Source organism: Canis aureus, chromosome 25 (assembly GCF_053574225.1).
Source record: "Canis aureus isolate CA01 chromosome 25, VMU_Caureus_v.1.0, whole genome shotgun sequence".
Classification (NCBI taxonomy): Eukaryota; Metazoa; Chordata; class Mammalia; order Carnivora; family Canidae; genus Canis; species Canis aureus.
Genome location: NC_135635.1, coordinates 6,657,392 through 6,679,701, shown reverse-complemented (window position 1 = coordinate 6,679,701; position 22,310 = coordinate 6,657,392). Strand labels below are relative to the sequence as shown.

General features: G+C 41.5%; 1 protein-coding gene and 2 long non-coding RNA genes across 3 annotated transcripts in view; 1 reads left to right on the top strand and 2 right to left on the bottom strand.

Moving 5' to 3' along the window:
* Positions 1 to 4,460: 4,460 nt before the first annotated feature.
* On the top strand, positions 4,461 to 20,596 carry LOC144296913 (uncharacterized). Its single transcript, XR_013363842.1, has 6 exons — positions 4,461 to 5,289; positions 12,462 to 12,558; positions 13,819 to 14,003; positions 16,596 to 16,709; positions 19,019 to 19,094; positions 20,240 to 20,596. It is a non-coding gene; the product is annotated as an uncharacterized LOC144296913 (long non-coding RNA).
* LOC144296914 (uncharacterized) overlaps positions 5,105 to 22,310 on the bottom strand; it is a 67,212-nt gene continuing 50,006 nt past the window's right edge. Inside the window, exons 3-4 of the long non-coding RNA XR_013363843.1 lie at positions 11,480 to 11,604; positions 5,105 to 5,571 (exon numbers count right to left, since the gene is read on the bottom strand). This is a non-coding gene — a long non-coding RNA (uncharacterized LOC144296914). The remainder of the gene's footprint in view (positions 5,572 to 11,479; positions 11,605 to 22,310) is intronic.
* On the bottom strand, positions 8,341 to 9,409 carry LOC144296912 (olfactory receptor 10AD1-like). The gene has a single exon (XM_077870282.1). The coding sequence runs from the start codon at positions 9,184 to 9,186 to the stop codon at positions 8,350 to 8,352; it is 837 nt and encodes a 278-aa protein (XP_077726408.1). The 5' UTR covers positions 9,187 to 9,409; the 3' UTR covers positions 8,341 to 8,349.

The following is a 22,310-nucleotide window of genomic DNA, read 5'->3' as shown; positions in this document are numbered from 1 at the left end:
ACCAAAGAAAGTAAGTGGGAGGAATAAAATAAAAACAAAAGAAAATAATAAAAGGAAAGTCTGAGTAACAGTTTGCATCATGAAGATACTTTTACATGGGATTTTATATCCTTAAGAATGGAAACAGTAAAGGAATTATTTATGTGAAGATAAAGGTGAGGAAAAGAAGTGACATTATTGTAATAATGTGCTAGAGTCTGCCAAAACAGATAAAATGGATTATAGATTCCAGGAACAAGTCATGAAACTGGCACAAAGAGGTTCCAGAAGTGAGGGGAAGTTGATTTAATGTAATCTAATCCTTCAGAAGGAAGAGGATAGCAAAGATGATTCTGGATCTAATTCTGACCCACAAATATGGAATTGGCTAGCAAAATGGGGGTGAGGAAGATCTTGAAGGAAAGTAATTTTGCCATTTTGGTTCTTCCTGATAGCTAAGGAGGTAAGGTCAGATGTTGTCCAAAGCTACTGGAAGGATGACTTCAAATAACTAAAAGATATGATTTTCATAGCTTGCAATTCTATAGGGGGAAAAGGCTCAAGGTAGATGGGATTCTCTTAAGAATGAAATTTAGTCAGTACAATTACTTTGGAGTCCAATGAAGAGGACTGGATGGAATGACCACAGGGACCTTGCCACTGAACTCAGATTTAGAGACGTCAGGCAGAGGGTAGGCATAACGAAGAGAGTAGTCCACGTTTCAATGCCTTCAAAAGTACAAACCATAAGGCAAAAACTGGTGGATTTGCTAAAACAAAGATTTATATTCTACAAAGGGGACCATGGACAAAGCTAACAGGTAGATGACAGAATGCAGAAAATATTTGCTTTGTCTAAAACTGACAAAGAATTCTAGAATTTCCTAGAATATACATGGAACTCCTGCAAATGAACAGGAAAAGGATAGCAACCCAACAGAAAAAAAAAATGTGCAGGGATCCCTGGGTGGCGCAGCGGTTTGGTGCCTGCCTTTGGCCCAGGGCGTGATCCTGGAGACCCGGAATCGAATCCCACATTGGGCTCCCGGTGCATGGAGCCTGCTTCTCCCTCTGCCTGTGTCTCTGCCTCTCTCTCTCTCTCTGACTATCATAAAAAAAAAAAAAAGTGCAAAAGATATCAGCAGGGATCCCTGGGTGGCTCAGGGGTTCAGCTCCTGCCTTTGGCCTGGGGCCTGATCCTGGAGTCTCAGGATCAAGTCCCGCATCAGGCTCCCTGCATGGAGCCTGCTTCTCCCACTGCCTGTGTCTCTGCCTCTCTCTATGTCTATCATGAATAAATAAATAAAATCTTTAAAAAAACAAAACAAAACAAAAGATATCAACAGGCAATTTAAAGAATAGGAAAAAGCTATTATGCATATGGAAATTTGATCAAAACCATTAGTCATCGAATGCAAATTGAGCCAATAATAAGATATTAGTTTATACCTATCAAACCAGCAAAACAGAAATCTGGATAACTACAGATGTCAGTGATGTGGAAATCTGCTGCAGGACTGGTTTTGCCACTTCTGGAAAGCAAGCTAGCATTACTTGGACACATTAAATAGATTCATACCCTAAAATCCGGTAACCCCTCTCTTAAGTAATATAAAACAAATTCCTTACAAGTTCAGAAGGGGACTAATGTGATGTCCATCACAGAGTGTTTTGTAGTGGCATGGAGTTGGGGGCAACATGGGTGCTCATCACTGGAGGAGTGGATGAATATAATGTAGTGAATGCATACCATGGAATACTAGGCACCAGTGTGAAGTAACATTAAATGTTAGCATCTGGCAAGATGGATAGAGATGAAAAACAGAGCTGAGTGAAAAACATAAGACACAGAATGAGTCATATAACTCAGTAGCTGTGGAGTACATTTAAAAATATAAGCCTACCAAAAAATAACTATTTTCTAAGAACACATTTAAACACATTAGAAAATTGTCTATTGTTGCAGGTGGGGATGGGAATGGAGAGCGAGTGTAAGGATGGAATAAAGAAATAGACTTAAACAAGAGGGCTTTTCCTTATAGGGACAATGATGGTGTATCACGAATTAAAGAGACTGATTAATAAGGAACAAAAACTTCAAAATAAAACATAGAAAACCACAAACGTAAATTTATCAGCACCTAGACCATGAACAGAACAGCATTTCGAAAAGAAGCTTTAATGAGGAAAAACTTGTAAAAATACTGACAGCAAAATGGGCTCTTTATTCCAAACAAGAAATACAAAGAACAGATACCTCTGATGCTCAGAACACATGAGGTGCTATTTACATTTAGAGGAAGTAGCAGTTTTGGAGACACTGATTTAGATACTTCACCTCCTTTAATCCCCATAACCACACTGAGGTAGGTATTACCTTAGTAATATCTTTTTTTGTAATAACCTTTTTGATTGCAAGAAATAAAAAACCCATTTGCAATAATTCTGAGGAAGAAAAGGGGTTTATTATAAGGATGCAAGGTTATGTAACAAAGTCAAGAGCAAGAATGCAGCTGGCCCTCCAAAGCTGACTGAAACCAGGGCAGCCGTTATCTCAGGCTCTTTCTCTGAGGCTATGGTCTTCTATCTTTGCTTCTCTGTCCTCTGACTTCAATCTATTCTCCCTGCCTGTCAATTTTCTTTGCTTCTTCACATACATGGAAAAAGACAACTACTCAATAGCTTGAGTGACTGCCTGTTCCAGCCCTGAAATGACTATACCTACTGCATACCAATTCCAAATTCCCAGGAAATCCAGCTTCACTGCACTGTTTGTAGTCATAATGGGGGCACGGGGGTGTTCCATGACACTAACTTGGTTAGGGCTCATCCCAGTGGGAGAAGAGGGTTCTTGGAGAACAGGCCGTGTGCCATAGCACTCTCTAAAATACCTACCGCAGCTAATAGGACGGACTGTGGAACATTTGCCAAATGGATATGAGTAACTGAATGACATGAAACTGCATTTTCTCTAACGTCAAAGCCCATGCTCTTTCTACTACATCATATAGCCTTCCAAATGTTTCCACTTGAAATGTTTTCATTGCTTCAGTAGGAGAATGGTCTTATAGTAGGTATCCCCAGGAAACAGATGGGATACTCAAATTAGGATAGTTTGGGGATCTTTGCAAAGGATCATATACAACAGTGTGAGCTGGGTGTAGGGAAACTGCAAAGGGGCTACAGTATCCCAAATCTGGTATTAGATGGGCTAAGCCTGAGAAGGTAATGGGAGGTGGCAGTTCCAAAACTTAAAAATAGAGAACCAGGTAAAGAAGCCTAAATGACAGGAGCTGAGATCTTAGCTAAAGGGACTCAGGTGAGCTTGCCATAACAGCCCCACAGGGAAAGAGCTAGAGGATTAAACAGCCTAACCTCACATTCCTACTTGGCCTATACTGTTCATTGGCTGAACCCAATAGAAAGCCAGAGGTAAGGGGATCTGTTGACATGCTTGCTACTGCATGAGGAATTGATCTGAAGAGGCAAATAGATAACAAGGTCTGTAGACTAGAATATAAAAACAAACGTGCAGAGAGAGGATCTAGACATGTTTAATATTCATGTCTTGGGTGAGCCATATTTCTATATATTAAAGTGAATATTTAGCTTAAGTCAACCGATAATAAGGGGCTCAGAGGTTTTCTTGGGGGTTCAAACCTTCCTCTCCAATTAGAAGAGCTTTGTTATTTGGTTAATACATCAAGATTCTGCTTAAGACTTCATTGAGAAGATAGCGCCACACCACCTCCAGATACTGTGCTAAGGGCTCAAAGATGAATCACAAACGTGGGGGAAGATAGAAAAGTAATTAAGTAAGAGCACAGGGTTAGGAAATTGCACAGGTCATGCAGGAAACTCAAAGTCCAGTGAGCCCAGAAAGGGGAAGGGGTCAAGGAAGGCTTCCTGGAATAACTGCAAAGGGCAGGTAAGGAAGTTCCAAAGACAACGGCGTTGTCCAGGAGGGAAGAGGAGCCCGACAATTATACAGTTCCCCAAAATGGGGCGACCACCAGAAAAGAAGTAGGCTACGTATGGGGGGGGCGGGCAAGACTAGGAGACAGGAGGACTCGCTGTGAGAGGCAAATATCTGCGCTCAGCCCTGCCTCCAGCCTTGCTCCGCGCCCACCCCACCCCACCCCATCCCATCCCTAACTCCACCGAAGGGGCGCTACATTTCAACAATTCCACTCAACCGCGAGGGTATCCCAAGCCTAAAATCCGCGCCTCCGGCGGGGGCGGCGGCTGCCGAGTCTCCCAGAACTCGAGCTGGTGTCTCCCGGAAGTCTTCCGGTGAGCGCGGTTCCGCCCAGGGGCGACCAAGGACAGGGCGCTCATTGGCTGCCGTAACCGAGCTCGGAGAGGCTGGGGAAGGCTGATTGGCAGTTGTGGTGGTTCTGGGCTCTCTTTCCCCGCCTCCCGCCCCCAGGGCCCCGCCCACCCCCTCCCCTCCCGCCAATCGGCTCGCGGCCCACGGCCTCATGGGTAGTTTGGGCGTGGCTCCGAGCCGGGCTGGGAAACATGGCGCCGGCTTGGGCTGGGGCGGGGCCCGGGCGAGCTCGCAGCCTGAGGGCGGCTCGAGCTGGCACCGCGGCTAGAGTTCTGGATTCCCTACCCACGTTTGCAGGCCCTGAGCGCGCGCCCTCCCACGACAGGTGGACTTGCATCCGGATTTATGAGCGGGCTGGGACGGGACGCGCACCGCGGAGTGACTTCTGGTGGTTGCAGTCACGTGGGTGTCCGCGGTCCCTGGGCGCTTTCCGTGTGCCCGCCGGGGGCCGGGACCGGGGCACAGGCTGCGGTAGGGAGGCCTCGGGGCGGCTGCTTCTCTAGCCCCCCCTCTCCCCCCCCCCCCCCCGGAGCCCGGGGCCTCGACTGAGAAAGTGCTTGCCCTGGAGGAGAGCGTGAGGTCGCTCCGCCTGACTCTACGGCCTTCGCGGCCACGCTCACCGTCCGCCGTGGCCGCGGGAAGCGTTGCGGCGACACAGCAGACCCCTCCTCAGGGCCTGGAATTCCTGCCGCGCCGCGCGTGGCTTCAGCTTTAAGGCTTGATTCTATCTTCGAAGGACCAACTCTTCGTGTAAAGCCTGTGCCCCGTGCTTGGGGACAGTTTTTCAATAACGTCCTTAGGAGTGACGCTCTGGGATTGGTGCCTGCGTTAGAAGTGCCGTTTGAACGTGTGTGATTTTGAGCAAATTCCTTGACTTCTCCGAGCCTCAGTTTTGCATCTCCGAATGGAAGTAATCTGGTACTTGAAGGGTTTTGTGAAGATTAAACGTAGAGCTGTGAGAACACAAGTGCTTGATCAATGTGAGCTGCTGTTCCCGTCTTCCCAGTTGTACTTTGTATAGGGCCCTTAAAACGTTTGCTCTTCATGTCACCATTATTTGTTCTTGCCTGCCCTATTAGACTGAGCTTAAAACCCAAACTGTCAGCGCACAAAAGTGTTGGGCAAATGTAAAGTCAAGAAGTTCCTTGGAAAACTTTTTAAAAAGCACTCTTTCTTTTGTTTGCTTCCTTTTTTTTTTTTTTCTTTTTACTCTAAAAGGCTCTTTTGAGACAGGAATTCTCAAACTTGCGGAAGCTGAGATCCTAGGGGGAAGAATAAACACTTCTTTTGTTCTCTATGGTAATCAAGAAGGCCCCACCATTCCCCTTTCTACTTGACAACTTTGGGCAAGGTTCATCTTTTTTTTTTTTTCTTTTTTTTTTTTAATTTAAAGATTTTACTTCTTTATTCACGAGAGAATGGGCAGAGGGAGAAGTAGACTCCATGCAGGGAGCCAGCTGCTAGACTCAATCCCAGGGACTCCAGGATCAGGCCCTGGGCATGAAGGCAGGCACTCAACCCCCGAGCCACCCAGGCAGTCCTTGCAAGTTTCACCTTAAATTTGGGTCCCTGGCCTCTTTTTTCTCAAACCATTTATTTTAGAAAAGTTGTAAATCCCAATCTTTCTCTACACCGCCCCCCCCCCCCCCGGCTTTTTTTGGCATTCTGAAGTCTTTTTTTTTTTTTTTTTCTGTTTTTTTCTGAAGTCTTTAATAACAAGCTCTGTAACAGCTAAGTTATCCAGCACAATTACGGCCGAAATTTTTGATTTGATTAGCATCAATTCTTGTGGAGATTTATTTTTTTTGTATATATTTTTTTATTGGAGTTCTATATGCCAACATACAGCATAACACCCAGTGCTCATCTCATCAAGTGCCCCCCTCAGTGCCCGTCACCCTCTCTAGCCCCTTTTTAAATGTATATGAATCTTCTTTAAGCCTTCTGTCAATTTTTTTTTTTTTCCTTCTGTCAATTTGAAGGCCAGTCTTTCTCATGGCTGAGGAACCATCCTTTTGAAATGTAATCCTCCGAAAGATAGTATTCCTATTTCCTAATGTCTATGGAAGGGTAGGAACCCAACATCAATGGGCACCTTGCTCCAACGGCAAAACTACAACCTGTAAGCTTACTTTTCCTTTCAGTAAGACCAGTCACCACACACAGCTGGCCCTTACTGCAGCTCTTTTTTCTTTTTTCTTTTTGTAAAGATTTTATTTATTTATTTGAGAGAAAGAGAGCAAACATGAGTAGAGGGAAGAGGGAGAAGGGGGAAGCAGTCTCCCTGCTGAGCAGGGAGCCCATTGTGGGACCCCAGGTCCCCAGGATCATGACCTGAGCCTAAGGCAGACTCTTAACCAACTCAGCCAGCTAGGCAAGCCCCTTACTGCAGTTCTTAATAACTCTCCAGCCACTTGTTTCATTAGAGTTGAATTTCCTATTTCAGTAGTCTTTAAGTCTTTCTTTCCTGTTTAACTATGCCTGGTGTAAAATCTCTTTGATAATGAAAATTTTATGTTCTACTTTTTTTGTTTCTTCTCGATTACAGTGGTGTTTCATTTCTTCACTGCTGCTGAGAAGGCCTTCTCACATGTCCTCTGATATCTAGAGATAAACCAATTTGGACTCAAAAGCTTAGAACTTTGTGAAGCAGTAGCTTCAGTAGTGAAGCTACTATTTTAAATTCCTTGCAGAAGGTAGTGTGATGTGTATGATGTGGAAAGGGTAGTATATTTTTTTGAGGGAATCCTGACTGAAGTGCATTTATCTTATGGAAGTGGCACCAGAAAATAACAGACCTGTCCCATTTTCTATTATTATGAAAGGGGCATGAGAAAAATGTAATTTTCAAAGAACAAGCTGGCTTAGAATATAATTACCCTCTCAAGGGATGCTAAATGTGGTTAAGGAGAGAAGCTAGAGGAAGTGAGAGAGGTCAGGGCTGCAAATGGAAAGACATCTGCAATGGTAGGTAGTGTGGAGAAGTGTTCCTTAAACTACAGGAAATGGAGTTTCCATTTAAGATGGGAGTAAGATGCAATAGGATTGAGTTGGAATGAAATGAAAGGTGGTTGGGAAAAAAAGAAGGCAGTAGGGAGAGCGGAGTTAATTGGGAGTCCAAACCAGGAAAGGAAACTAGTGGTTTGAGAAGCTTGACAGATGCATTGACTACTTGGATCAGAGTTCATGTTACTTAAGGAAACTAGAAGATTTAGGGAAGGGGTTTGACAGGCTAGCCTTTCTCACTTCCCCTTCTCAACAATATGCAAGCATAAACATAAGTTGAATGCATTATTATGGTGGCATTTAATGCCACTCATAGGTTCTTCCTCATGGACTACCAGAGGCTAAGAATATGGAGTTCAGAGTGATGATCCTTAGTTTTTCATTTTTTTTCTTTTCTCTGACTTTTCTTATGTCAACACTGCTCCCTTATTCTCTTTTTCTGAACTTTTTCTCATTTTCTTATGTAGAAGTGGGGTGGAAGAAGGTGGGTTTAGGATATGAGAGTTGGAATGTGAGAAAGAAAATAAGACTAAAATGGTAAGTTAAAAGAGAAGAAAACTTTACTCCTAAATTTATGCAAAACTCAGACTGGGAATGGCGTGTGAAAGTACTGTACAAATAAAATGAAATGGAATCAAGTGCACTTATGTCTTTATCAGATCCCGTTGTGATAACATAGAAGAAAAACAAAGTCTCGAATTATCCTGAAAAGGACCAAGATAAAAGAACACTTGATGAGTAATGGGTGTTATACTATATGTTGCCAAATAGAACTTCAATTAAAAATATATATATATATGTAAAATAAAAAAAAACAAGTGAAAGAATAAAGAATAAACTCTGTTATATCCAAAAGAAAAAAAAAAAGAGCACTTGATGAAATCAGACATGAGCATAAGCCATCAACAGGATCTTCCAGGTCTGCTGCTAGTAGGAAGAAAATGATGAATGCTCTTTCCTGGAACCTGTTAGCATGGGAGGATTCCCAATTGTCAGGGTTAGGGGAGGGAGCATTTCTTCTTGGAGGCTTCCTACTAGACAGACTCTGCCTGTGCCAGGCTGGTCCTCCCAAGGGCCCTCACCATGGCTCCCTTCATTTCCTTGTTTCGAAAACTATAGATGATGGGGTTGCACATGGGGGTGATGATGGTGTAGAGGAGGGAGAAAGGCTTGTCTTTGTCAGGGCCATGTGTGCTGCGAGGGTTCATGTAAGAGAACATGGCAGAGGTGTAGAAAAAGATGACCACAGTCAGATGGGAGGCACAAGTAGAGAAGGTCTTCCCTCGACCTGAGGAGGAGGCTCTGCCAAGGATGGAGGCCAGGATGCGGGCATAGGAGATGACAATGAGCACCATGGGGCTGAGCAGCACCACGACGGCATCAGCAAAGATTGTCCTGAGACTAAACTGGGGGTCTCCACAAGACAGGGCAATCACTATGGGGGCCTCACAGAAGAAGTTCTCTATGTGGTTGTCTCTACAGAAGGGACCACGAAATGTCATATAATCCAGCAGAATCCCATTGATCAGCCCAAAGAGCCAGGCAGTACTCACCAGCTTCACACAGACCTGCCGGCTCATGATCTGGGCATAGCTGAGCGGGTGGCAGATAGCAACATAACGGTCATAGGCCATAAAGGCCAAGAGGATGCACTCAGCAACACCTACACCAAAAACCAGATACATCTGGGTCAAGCAAGAGGCAAAGGAGACAATGTGGTTCTTGACCACCAGGTGGATCAGCATCTGTGGGATAGTGGTGGTGATGAAGCAGACATCCAGGAAGGACAGGTGGCCAAGGAAGAAGTACATGGGGCTGTTGAGCCTGGGGTCTGTCCAGGTGATGAAGATGATGAGGCCATTCATGGCCATGGCAAGGCTGTAGAGGGCTAGGAAGAGAGCAAAGAGTAATGCCCGAGTGGAAGAGGAGCTCTGCTCAAAGCCCACGAGGATGAACTCTGTTACTGTGCTGCCATTCCTTAGGTCCACTGTCTTGGACCTGCTTGAGGAGGGAGGACAAGAAAGCACAGGTGAGATAGTTTGTAGGGAATGTAAGGTACTCACTTGAGCCCAGAGACCCAGCTATAAAAGACAATGAGTGGTGGTCAATGTTTTGAACATTAGGAAAAGATGTAATTGACAATGTTGTGGGGCAGTGAGGATACCAGGGTCACCTATCAAAAACAGGAAGCGATAGTTATACTTTATTCTGATTTGGGCAGGCCTCAAATGAAGTACCACATCTGCCCCAGGGCTGTAAACACTGAGGATTAGCCACTCTCCAAAATGTGTTCAGAGGTGCAAGGCTAAGATGGTTGGACCTGGAACCCATGGCAATGAGGAAAAGTTTAAGAGAGTGAGGAATGGAGTATTTGAGGGAACAGCATGCTGGCTGTTAGCTTATAGAAGATCATATTTGGGAGATGTTTAGACACATTTTCCTAGAAGAAAAAAAGTGCTCAGCCTTACTGTATGTATTTAAAATGATGAATGGGTTGAGGTTTCAGAGGAAACAATAACATTCTCCCCTTCAGCATTGCCCCTTAGGTGAGAATGATTTGCAAATCTCTGGAAACAGCCATGCTTACCAGTCATCTACCATCTATCCAGACTCCTTCTCCCAGTGGTTGGTGCTGCTGCATCCACCACCCATGCTGTGCATGCGGGAGATGGGGCCTAGTTCTGAGCTCTTGCATGCTTTCTTAATGAAGGCAGTTTCCTACAGAGGTTGGAATACAGGGCTATGCACCGTTGGGTGAAAAGGATGCAACCGTTGCCGTGAGACAAGGGAAGGTATGAGTGGAGCACAAATTCAGCATTTCTGGAATGGACCTTCAGAAAACTTTGACTTGTCCGTTTGCTTCCAGGATAAGTCTTGTTCTTTTCCCATCATCAGAGAATGAGCATTCAGGATTCTCATGTCTTTTCTCATTATTGCAACTTTTAGGAAGTCATCATATTCATGCTTATTTTTTTATTTTTTATTATTTTTTAATAAATTTATTTTTTATTGGTGTTCAATTTGCCAACATACAGAATAACACCCAGTGCTCATCCCGTCAAGTGCCCCCCTCAGTGCCCGTCACCCATTCACCCCCACCCCCCGCCCTCCTCCCCTTCCACCACCCCTAGTTCGGTTCCCAGAGTTAGGAGTCTTTATGTTCTGTCTCCCTTTCTGATATTTCCCACACATTTCTTCTCCCTTCCCTTTTATTCCCTTTCACTATTATTTATATTCCCCAAATGAATAGAAGATATAATGTTTGTCCTTCTCTGATTGACTCATTTCACTCAGCATAATACCCTCCAGTTCCATCCACGTTGAAGCAAATGGTGGGTATTATTACTCATATTCATGTTTAATCTCTCTTGCACTTTTCATCTTGTCTCAGAGTTAGGATTCTAGAGAGATCCCTTCCACTCTTAGATCCTTATAGATGGTTAGTATTTTCCTTCTTACCCTTCAGTTCTGCCAACCACTCTTCTTCATTTTCTTTTCTCTCAGGCCTTTCCCCACACGTTCTTACTCTACCCGTATGTTAGTCTTTCCCCCTCCTTTTTGCACTTCCATTTCTCACTGTTTTCTTCTCCCTCTCCCTTTCTCATATTTGGTGTGGGTGTCTGCCATTCAGTGACCTCTGGTTGGACTCCCCTTCCTTCTCTGTCTCTTTAAATATCTCATGTTGCCTATCTTAATTTTAGAAGAGACTTACCCCGTTACTGCCACTCTTTTCTGCTTTGGATTCCCTCTAGGTGATTTCCTGATACGTCAAGGCAGTAGGCCATTCCCATCTGTACTTTGGGATGTTCCCCTAGAACTTGTCTCTAGAACTCCTCTTCAGGACTGAGAGAGGGCAGGGAGGGTCTAGAGCAATGTTTAACCCGAGAAGTGGCTTGGGATCATGGGACCAGTGGACATGTTGTGGCTGAGGTCAGAGTCTGGGCAATGAAGGCAGTGAGCTATGCTCCAGACAAGCCTGGGACCTGTCCAAGAAGACACTGAAGCTCAACCTAAGAAGGCCGTAGGATCCATAGGATTATATAAATGCTTATTTTGGTTCATTGTGCCAGAAAGAATACCTGCTGATAAGTGGCATCTAGAGGGGTTAATCAGCCAAGCATTTGCATAAATAAATAGGACAAGGACTTGAAAATCACATCCTACCTCATTCTGTGGCTTGGATGGTGATGATGTTTATCACTGAATCACTGCAGCAAATAATAGAGAAAATCTCATGGTGTCTGAAGAAGAACTGGTCCACGGAGGATGGTCTGACCTGCTGGTCCACTCTGGAAGATAGTTGTGGTGGTACCTTGTCAGTTCTTCAACATCCATAATATAGATGATGAGTGTTTACTTAAATAATACTACTACGTTACATTATGTACTGCACTTTAACTGTCACATATTCCACTTGTTAAATCAGCGTACTTGCTCCACTTTTTCATACTATATGTTTGGACCTTCTCGGGACTTTTAATTCTATCCCAGTGCTGAGTTTTAGCACCCTGACTTGAAAATCACATGTCCTCTTAATTGTCACTTGAAGAATAACCAGCAGGAATATAAGAAAACATCATCACCTTTAGCTGTAGACAACCCCTTATTCTGTAATATAAAACAGGTCCTTGTAGTTGTTTCCAAAAAAGAACTTTCTGAAACTAGACATCAGAAATTGTTGCTCTGTGGCCTAAAACTAATGGTGAACCTCTAAAATATCATTTTATTAGTGGTCTTAATAATGGCTGTAGAAATATGTAAATTGATGTCTGTTTTTAGAAAGGTGTATATATACTTGTGAGATTTCTCTGTTAAAACAGAAGAGGATTATGGGATTTCTTCTGCCAAGGGTATAGATATAAAATACATAACTGTCTATGACCCCTTAGGTTTCTTGTTTAAAGAGTCTAGGGTGTGTAATCTCATTTAAATTCATACTAGTTTAATAAATATTTCACACATGCCATGACTTTTTATTGTAATTTAATTATTTAATTTAATCTAATTGAAGAACCTCTGGTAAGTTATGTTGGCAATGCAGTTGAGCAGTTTGGCAAGGAGAGAGGAATAGGGAGGAAGTTTTCAGCTGTGGGTCCAGATTGGCTTCAGAATGATTAATTACACATACTGTTCTGATTCCTTTTAGAACTACTTGCAAGCAAGATACAACTTTACAAAAATTCCAAGAGCCTCTCTGCAGAGCAGTGATTTGTGTTGGAGGAGCAGCCAATAGGATGGTGGAAGTAGGACTATTTATGTGTCTTACCTCTTATGGTTAATCATAGACTTAATGGGGTAAGAATACAATGCTAGATACTGTTAGGGGTGGGTAGGGAAGGAATAAGTTCTTCCATATTCCCGATGTTTCCTTTCTATGTGTGATAACATAACATTCTTGACCTTTCTTTCATCATTCACATGCTCCCATGGGGAGTGGAGTGGCTTACTGAATTCATGATTCGAGAAGGAGAAACAAAGCACGAGTTTTCTGTCCCTTTCTTGAGGTCAATTTCCCCTTGGGAGTGAGTGGCCTTCTCCAGAGCAGACTCTACCCCTGGTTAGGGAGACTTTGTGGTTGTACAGTCGTGTCAGTTACAGGGGAATAGGTTTGTCTGTTTCATTCTCTGCTTCTGGATTAGGAAACCCAATGTCTGCTTTGTTAAAATAAAGGTGCTGTTTTAGCCTTCACCTGCAACCTGTCTCATTGCTCAGATGATTCAGAACCAGGTAGGAAGAGCAGTGTTATTTGCTGGACCCCTCAAAATCCCTAATGGTATTAGCAGTACATAATCACATATATGGAAATAAAATTCAAAGAAAGAAATGTGATAGAGCTTTGGTTAAAATGACAAGAAACCATGAGTCACAATGATGTCTGAGATGATCCTGAGAGGGAAAGTTCTGCTGTTACACATATGCTGAATGCTCAAAGCACAATGCTGATGAGTTAAGGAAAAGAAAAGTATATTCCATGATCACGGGAACACAAAGAACAAAGACTGCTATCGTAGAATAGCCTGGTGGGATAATGTCTCATTAAAATGTTAAGATTCTGATTCTTGTTATAACTACTGAAGAGGAGTAGGACACTATTGAATACATTTGACAGCCACAATGTTCCTGTTTCCTAAAATGCTATGATAATGGAATGATAATATAACACAGCACCGTATTGGAGAGTATGCCTGCATTAGGAATGGGGTTGGTTCACTTAATTTGCAAATGAGCTTATTAGCATTCTTAAAATCATGTGTATATATATATATTTTTTTTAAATAAAATCATGTATATTTTTAGAAAGCTTCAGCTCCTGTGAGGCTTGGCTATCTTCTAGCAGGTAGATAAATAAACATATAAATAAAATGTGTAAATACATACAATGTGGCTCTAGTAATTTCAAATCTAACAAAGCTTGAAATCTGGTTTCTCTAAGCCCTTCTTTTTTGGATGAAATTCATACTTTCATGACCTTAAAACCAAAAATCATTATTTTTTCTGAGCAGAAAAACTTTGTGGTGGATATATATATATATTCTGAAGTTCAAGGAGCCCCAGGAGTGAGAAGACATGATTCAGGGTGTCCATGCATCTCAGAGATGTTGTGCCAAAACGTGTGTGCATGACAGCATTTTTCTTGGAGAGCTCATAGGCTAATCAACTTCTCAACAGCAACTGGAACCCAGAGAGGGTAAGAATCTTGTCATCTAGATATTTGAAGTCACTAAGACTTCTCTTCTTTAGACTGAAAGTGAAAGTTTTCTGTCATCTTGCTACATTGTTTATTTCCTCAAAAGTGTCTCCAAGGAGAGTGGCTGAGACATGGTTGAGCACTCAACTCTTACCACTAGTAGCCACTTAATATTATATTATCACTAAGAGGTCTCAAAAAAAAGTCCACACAAACATTTTATTACTTGCTTGAGTTTTGGCTTCCAGCCCTTATGTTGGAGGGCTCCTAGCTCCTGCTGGGGTTGACCACATGGTAAGTTTTTTTTTTCCACCCCCGTGGGTCACTTAGTGTCCTAGGGCCTAAAATGCTAAAAGGAAGTGAAAATCCTCCTGTTGCTATCCCCCACACCTATAGACAAATCTTGACCTCATAATAAAGCGGAATTATCAGACCTAAGAATATACAGAATAGGGTTGGGGTGGGTAGGAGGGTGCAAGAAGATACCTAATTAAATAGCATATTTATGATATAAGTTCAGAAAATGACATTCTAAATTACCACGGAAGCGGTACTTCTGGCCCTGTGAACCACCAAATATTACCTAGAGAGAGTAACAATATTTTTATATTGGGAGAGAAATGAGGTGGCAGATAAAAAAAAAAAAAAGGAGCTTCAGTGCACTTGACGTAGTTTGCTTAGGGAAAAACCTCTATGGTGAGGAGTGGTTTTGTTTCATTCAAGTTTAGGACAAGCAGAAATGGTAGTTAGAGGAATTTTCTGTCCCACAGGGCTTTTAAACAATGATACAAGTGCCTCAGGGGTGTAGTTTCCTGCCCTGTAGGTTTTTGAGACTATTTCAATGAAAGTTCCAGTATGTCAGGTCTGGTTTAGACTTGGTCCAGTACAAAGACAAAGGATAGACACCAGCCTGCATAGTTATCAGTGTACCCAGGAGGATCCATGGTTCCTCCTCCTAACCTCCTTTCTTATTTAATGGTATTATTTGGACTCTTAGTAACCTAAATCAAAAACCACAAAGTCGCCTTCCACTCTCCTCTTTGTAACCTCCATAATATATTAAGTCCCAATAATATTCAATTTTCCCTACTCTCCTACAGACACCCTGAATTCCAGCCACAGCTCACATTCCCCCACAAACACCATAGTTTCTTGACCTCCAGGTCTCTGTGTAAACTAGTCCCTCTTTCTGGAATACACATTTTCTCTATTTGACAAAACCCTGCTTTTACAAGACCAACCTCAAGTCCTGCATCCATGAGTGACGCCTTCAACTACTCTTGCCCAGGTTGGCCCATAGGAATTTACATTTTTTCCTGCATCTTCTAGAGGAAACACTGATCACATGCTATAACATCTTCCTCTCTCTACTATAAGCTCTTTAACCACAGAGATTTTGCATCATAATCTCTGGGAAGACTGCCTAGCACATAGCAGTCTTCAATGTACATTCACCAAAAGAATTGTAGAATAAATGACCACCTGAGTTCCAACTTTCTACATTATTTAATGCCGCCATTGATATCAACTTAGAAATATATTTCTATAAACATTTTTCCTATAATATGAGGAAAAACATACTTGTCCAATGGCTGTTGTGAAGGTTAAGAGGAAATTTATTCATTCAGTCAAAAATGTGTGTGCGTGTGTGTGTGTGTGTGTAAACATGTATATACATAAATCACACAGAACAGTATTTGTAGTAAGACAAATTTAAAGTCTCCTCACCTACGCCTGGATAAACAAAAAATATTAGCTAAGGCATTTACAGTTTTAAATGTCAGTAATGCTCCAAATGCCTGAAGCCTTTTAAAAATTGATTCCACAAAGTAAAAAATGTATTTCTAAGCATTGTTAAGTTCCGGCAGAGCATGCAGTATGGTTGAAGGTAGAGATATTTTACAATTTAACTGTACTATGATATAGTTAAGAGCTCCACTAGGGCTTCAATAAAATATGTGGTATCTGGAATGATTCTAAGGAGCTTAGAGAAGAATGAGAGAAAAGTGAGAGATCGTGAGAGAGAGAAGAAGGGAGAGAAACGTGTATCGATACAATAGAAGAGAAAAAGGGGGAAAGACAGAAGGATTCCTAGACAAACAAATGGATGAACTTAAAAAGAGAATACTTATATATTTAGATACTCAACAAATATCTGGAACCTGGTATCTCACCTTATAGAGAAGCAGTGAGGCTAAGGGGCTAAGGACGGGGACTTTGGAGGCAAGCATACCTGTAATTCAATCTTGGCGTTGTCACTTATAATGTGCAGTTGGCTAGCTGAGTCACAAGTTTTTTCTCCTATAAAATAAGGATTAGCTAAATAACATGTAACTAGAGGTTGCCATGTATTGCACATTAAAAAAACATTAGATGTGATCTCTGTTTCTTCTCCCTCTCTCTGTGGTTTCCCTTCACATGTGGAAGGACTACTGTAAACATCCGGCCAGCTTCCCACATGCAGAAACAAGAGAAAGGAGGATCTCAATATTCCTAATGGTTCCTGCCTCTCTCTGTCAGGAGGATCTTTCCATCTAACTCAGTTTTCCCCCCAAATATTTGAGTCCCATTTACTCTTAATCTGGCTTACAGAAACATTGCAAAAACATCAGCCTCAAGCTCTGGAGCACAATCACTAAGAGAGGATCATCCATGAGTCAATTCTCAACCTCTCTTTCTCCAGGGAACAAGAAAGCAAAATACCAGGTAAGTAGAAAATACCAACATGCACAAACACCAAGCGGAAGGGTTGAGAGAAGAAAGAAATGAGAAAAAGTAGTCTTAGACATAGTGGAGAGATCCCACCCACACCAGACAAAAAAGGAGAAAAGTTAAAGCCAAAGAGAGAACTAGAGACACTGTAATAGAGAGAAGGAAGTAGGAAAAGTTTTCACATGTCATAAGATGGTGTATATGTGGAAAAGTTAGGAACAGGTGACCCTGCAGGGAAGGGACAGAGAGAAGCTCATCAGGAGACAGAGAACTAAGGACCCAAATCATGGCACAGAATAAATGAGGAGAAAAGCCAAAGGTGGAAAAAGAGACTGAGAGGGTGACTAGGCAGGCTAGGCATAGCTCCCTGGTCATTTGGAATCAGAATCAAATAGCCAGGTATTAAGGTACTGCTCCCTCAAGTTCTGGAAATGAAAGACTGAGCTTCTGGATTGTCTCCCTCTCTGCATCAGTTACAGACGGGTCTTTGCAAACCAGACTGGCCCCACCAGACACATGCAAGGCACGTGCCCCTCATCCAGAGGCATGAGCACTGCTGGGCAGACTCTGAGAGCCTGATGGAAACTCAGGGGGGTGATTCAGAGAACAGAGTAGTCGGGAGAGAATTAGAAAAGCAGAGACGGAGGTAGGCAACTAGAGAGGGAGAAATGGACAAGCTGGAGGTTAATGGAGTCTCCTTCATGGCCTCCATGTGCAGACCCTTGGTGGCATCTGAACACAGGTGGTCACTGAGGGAACCAGGGGGATTAATCTCTGAAGGATGCCAACCAAGTCAGTGTCAGCTTTCAGTGCAGAAGTGAGCACGTTCACTGACCTTCTCCATGGGCTTTGGTAAATGAAGGCGATGACATTGGCTGTGCTGATCTCAGGCCCGGAAGAGGGATCCACAGTCACAGAGTGAGGGTGCAGTGAATTCTGCTCCAAACCAGAAGCTTGTTTATAGGGCAAGGAGTATATGCACACAGGCAGGTGTGAGATTCTAACCGGTTACTGTGGGGGAGCCAAGTATAATAAGGCCAACAACTATCTTCTGTGAGGTATTACCATTCTAACTGGATCCCTAGGGACAGTCCAATAGCAGTTGATTTCAAGGCTCCCTTGTGAGGCTATGTCCATGGCTGGTGGTAAGTAAGGTGTAGTAGAATAGTCTCAGGTTTTCCAAGGGAAGTTCTGGTCCATTTATCAGATACCTTGATAGACAAAGGGGCCTGGCAAGTATCATTATCCCCATGTCTTCAGTTTCAAAAATGGGAGCCCTTTAACTCTGGTCTGTCAATTTTATTTTGAAATTATTTTCTAGCTAGGATTTCTGATGATGTAGGCAGCGCTCCCTTTGTCCCCAGTGAAATACTTTTTCATACCATTATGCTGCATTCAACACAATGATAACCATTGTGTTGGTTGAGTACCCATTCTGCTCCAGTCAACTTCTTCAATGATGTCGATAGGGTGGTAAACACACAGTCACATGCTCTCCTTGATAACATGCTCCCCTACTAACCAGCATCCTCTACCACTCCCTGATCACACTTCCTTCCTTCAGATCTGAAGAACCATTTTTCTCCTGATCCACCCACTGCTCTTCTAAAATCCAGCCTGCTCAGCACTGAATTAGATTCTGCATCACCTAAAAAAACCCCGCAGTTATCCTCACATCCCCTCAATCATCTAAAGCTCTTCTTTGTACTCCTGGAGACCCTAGACTCCTATAAAATTTATTCATTCTAAATGTGTAGGATGGCTTTTTCTCTCCACTCCACCATATACCCCCAGCACCATTTTCAAATTAAAAACTAATTTATTTCTTTGGGACATTTCTGTAACATAACTCAGGATGGAGGAAGGCATGTTTTTAAAGCATAAAGCACAAAAGTTAAGCTTCAGGATATTGATCTTTGCAGCACAAGATATCTGAGATTCCTTCAGATTTCCATCAAAAAATTCTCAGAAAAAAACCAATTTGTCAACCTTTTATTTTTTTTATTTTTATCTTTTTAAATTTTATTATTTATGATAGTCACAGAGAGAGAGAGAGGCAGAGACACAGGCAGAGGGAGAAGCAGACTCCATGCACCGGGAGCCGGATGTGGGACTCGATCCCGGGTCTCCAGGATCGCGCCCTGGGCCAAAGGCAGGCGCTAAACCGCTGCGCCACCCAGGGATCCCCTGTCAACCTTTTAAAAAATAGCTATTTTTATAACCATTAATTGATATGCTAAGAAGAAAGCTTGCTGGTCTACTCATTTCCTTATAACCTCTTGTCTACAACATTTTATTGACAGAATTCCAACCCAAGCATGATACGCAATTCAACTTCGGGTGACAAAATATTTATAGATGACCCTGGGACAACTAAGGGTAAGAAGCACAGCCCTTTGGGCAGCAGACATCTGCATAAAACTTTAATTCCCCCAAAACTTAACAACTAAAAGCCTACTGTTGACTGGAAGCCTTACTGATCACATAAATAGTTGATCAACACATATTTTGTGTTATATGTATTATATATTGTATTGGCACAATAAAGCAAGCTAGAGGAAAGGAAATTTTATTATGAAAATCACTAGGAAGAGGAAATACATTTGGAGCACTGTACTGTACAAAATCCATGTGTAAGTGGTTTTTCATAGTTCAGACCTGTGTTGTTCAAGGGTCACTTGTAAATCAAAAAAAAGAGATGTCCAAAAGTGGTATAATTTCCAGAGCCATTAGAGCAAGGAGTTGTTAACTCTACTGATGCTATGTGACATAAGTCTGTGTATATTTCCATTTGTTTAGATTTTCTCTAGAGACTGTCCATGAATCATATGCATCTTTCCATGAAGGATTGCCTGTTGTCATTAGGGTTATTCCTATGTACTTTACATTTTGGATACTATTTAAGTGGCATCATAAAATTTTAATTTTCTTGTATGTTTGTGGGTATAAAGAATGCAATTCAGTTTTTGTATATCGATTTTGTGCCCAGTAACCTTGTTAAGATCTACCAATTTTAGTGTATTATCTGTACATTCTTTTAGTTTTTCTATGAAGACCACCATACATCATCTGTAAATGATGACAGTTTTGCTTTTTTATTTCCAGTTCTTATACCAATTATCTATTTTCCTTGCTTTATTGTACTTTCTAGATCTTCCATATAATCTTAAGTATGTATACACATACACAATGGAATATCTCTCAGTCATCAAAAAGAATGACGTCTTAAAAAAAAAAAGAATGACGTCTTGCCACTGGCAACAATGTGGATAGAACTAGAGGGAAATAAGTGAGTCAGAGAAGACAGATACCATATGATCTCACTCATAATGTGGAAGTTAAGAAAGAAAAGAGATGAACATATGGAAAGGAGGAAAAGAAAAAAGGAAAGGGAGACAAACCATTAAGGACTCTTTACTTTAGAGAACACAGTGAGGGTTGATGGAGGGAGAAGGTGGGGATGAGCTAGATGGATGGTAGGTATTATTATAATTTTAAAAATATTTTATTTATTTATTTGATAGTGAGAGAGGGAGAGCACAAGCAGAGTGAGTGGGAGAGGGAGAGGCAGGCTCCCCACTAATCAGGGAGCACAATCAGGAGCTCAACCTCAAGACCCCAGGATCACCACCCAAAATGAAGGTAGATGTTTAACCTCTGAGCTACCTAGGCACACTGGATGATAGATAGGTATTTAAGAAGGCACTTGTCATGAGGACTGGATATTGTATGTAAGTGAGGAATCACTGAATTCTACTCCAGAAACCAGCAACCAATATTGCACTCTATTTTAACCAAGTAAAGCTTAAGTGAAAAAAAAAAAAACCCTACTATATTGAATAAAAGTAGGGTAATGGCTCCCCAGGCTTATTTATGATCTCAAGGTAATTTTAATGTTTCACTTTTGGGGGAGGATATTTGCTGCTAAGTTCTGGTGTATAATGATTTTAATAGCTTAAGGAACTTCATTTCTATTCCAGGTCTGCTGAGAAGTGTTGTTTTTTATAAAATTATAAATAGGCATAAATGTTTAATAAAACAGATGACTTTCCTACCTCTACCGAGATTGCAGTGTGATATTTCTTCATTTGTCCTTTAATGTAGTGATTTACATAATTCATTTTCTGATGTGAAGTAAACTCTGAATTAGTACTGGAACAAACTCAACTTTGTTCATGACATAAGGTATTATATTTTTAATACATGTAGGAGACCGTTTTTTTTTTTTTTGAGACCGTTTTTTTAAAGAATTTTGCAAGTATGTTTGAGAGTGAGATTAGTTTATTTTGTCTTTAACAAGTTTTGGTATTGAAATTATCATTTAAAGAGTTGAGGCGTTTCCCTCTTTTTCCAGTTATCTAAAATTAGATTACTTTTCCTTGGTTGGTAGTATTTGCCTCAAAATCCTATGTCTGGTCCTTTATTTATAGAAATATTATATAAATATTTTGTCAACTTTTTATTTGAATTCTATTAGTGAACATATATGTAAGTTTGGTTTCAGGTGTAGAATTTAGTGATTCATCTGACATATAACACCCAGTGCTCATCACCACAAGTGCTCTCCTTATTACGCATCCCTCATCTAGCTTATCCCTTTCCACCTCCCTCCATGAATGCTGTTTGTTCTCTATCATTAAAAGTCCCTTATGGGAGACAGAACATGAGAGACTCCTAGCTCTGGGAAACGAACAAAGGGTGGTAGAAAGGGAGGTGGGCTGGGGGTGGGGGTGACTGGGTGACGGGCACTGAGGGGGGCACTTGATGGGATGAGCACTGGGTGTTATTCTATATGTTGGCAAATTGAACACCAATAAAAAAATAAAAAGCTGGTATAAAAAAAAAGTCCCTTATGGTCTGCTTCCCTCTCTCTTTTTCCTTCTTTCCCCATGTTCATCTGTTTTTGCTCTTAAATTCCACATGAGTGAAATCACATAGCATTTGTCTTTCTCTGACTTATTTTGCTTAGCATAATACTCTCTAGCTCCATCCATGTCATTGTAAATGGCAAGATTTGTTCTTTTTGATGGCTGAGTAATATATATATATATAGTAATTTATAGTAATTTCCACTACATATATATATGACATATATGTAACTTTACATAACCACTTAATATATTACCACACACCACATATTCTTTACCCATTCAAGATTCAATGGGCATGTGGACTCTTTTCATAGTTTGGCTATTGATAATAATGCTGGTATAAACATTGGGGTGCATGCACCCTCTCAAATCAGTACTTTTGTATCCTTTGGATAAATATGTAGTAGTGCACTTGGTGGGTCATAGGGTAGTTCTAATTTTACCTTTTCCAGGAGCTTCCATAAGAGAACTGCAAAAATGAATATTGCGACTTCATCAAGATATAAAGCTCCACACAGTGAAGGACACAATCAATAAAACTAAAAGACACCCTACGGAATGGGAGAAGATATTTGCAAATGATGTATCTGATGAATGCTTAGTAATCAAAATCTAGAAATATATTTTAAAAAATTTTAAGTTCCAGTATAGTTAACAGACAGTGTTATATTAGTTTCAGGTGTACCATATGTGATTTAGGTGCATCAAGGACTGAAGGTACCGT

Coding starts and splice junctions, on each gene's coding strand:
- LOC144296912 (XM_077870282.1), bottom strand. CDS start 9,186: ATGGCCATGAATGGCCTCATCATCTTCATCACCTGGACAGACCCCAGG.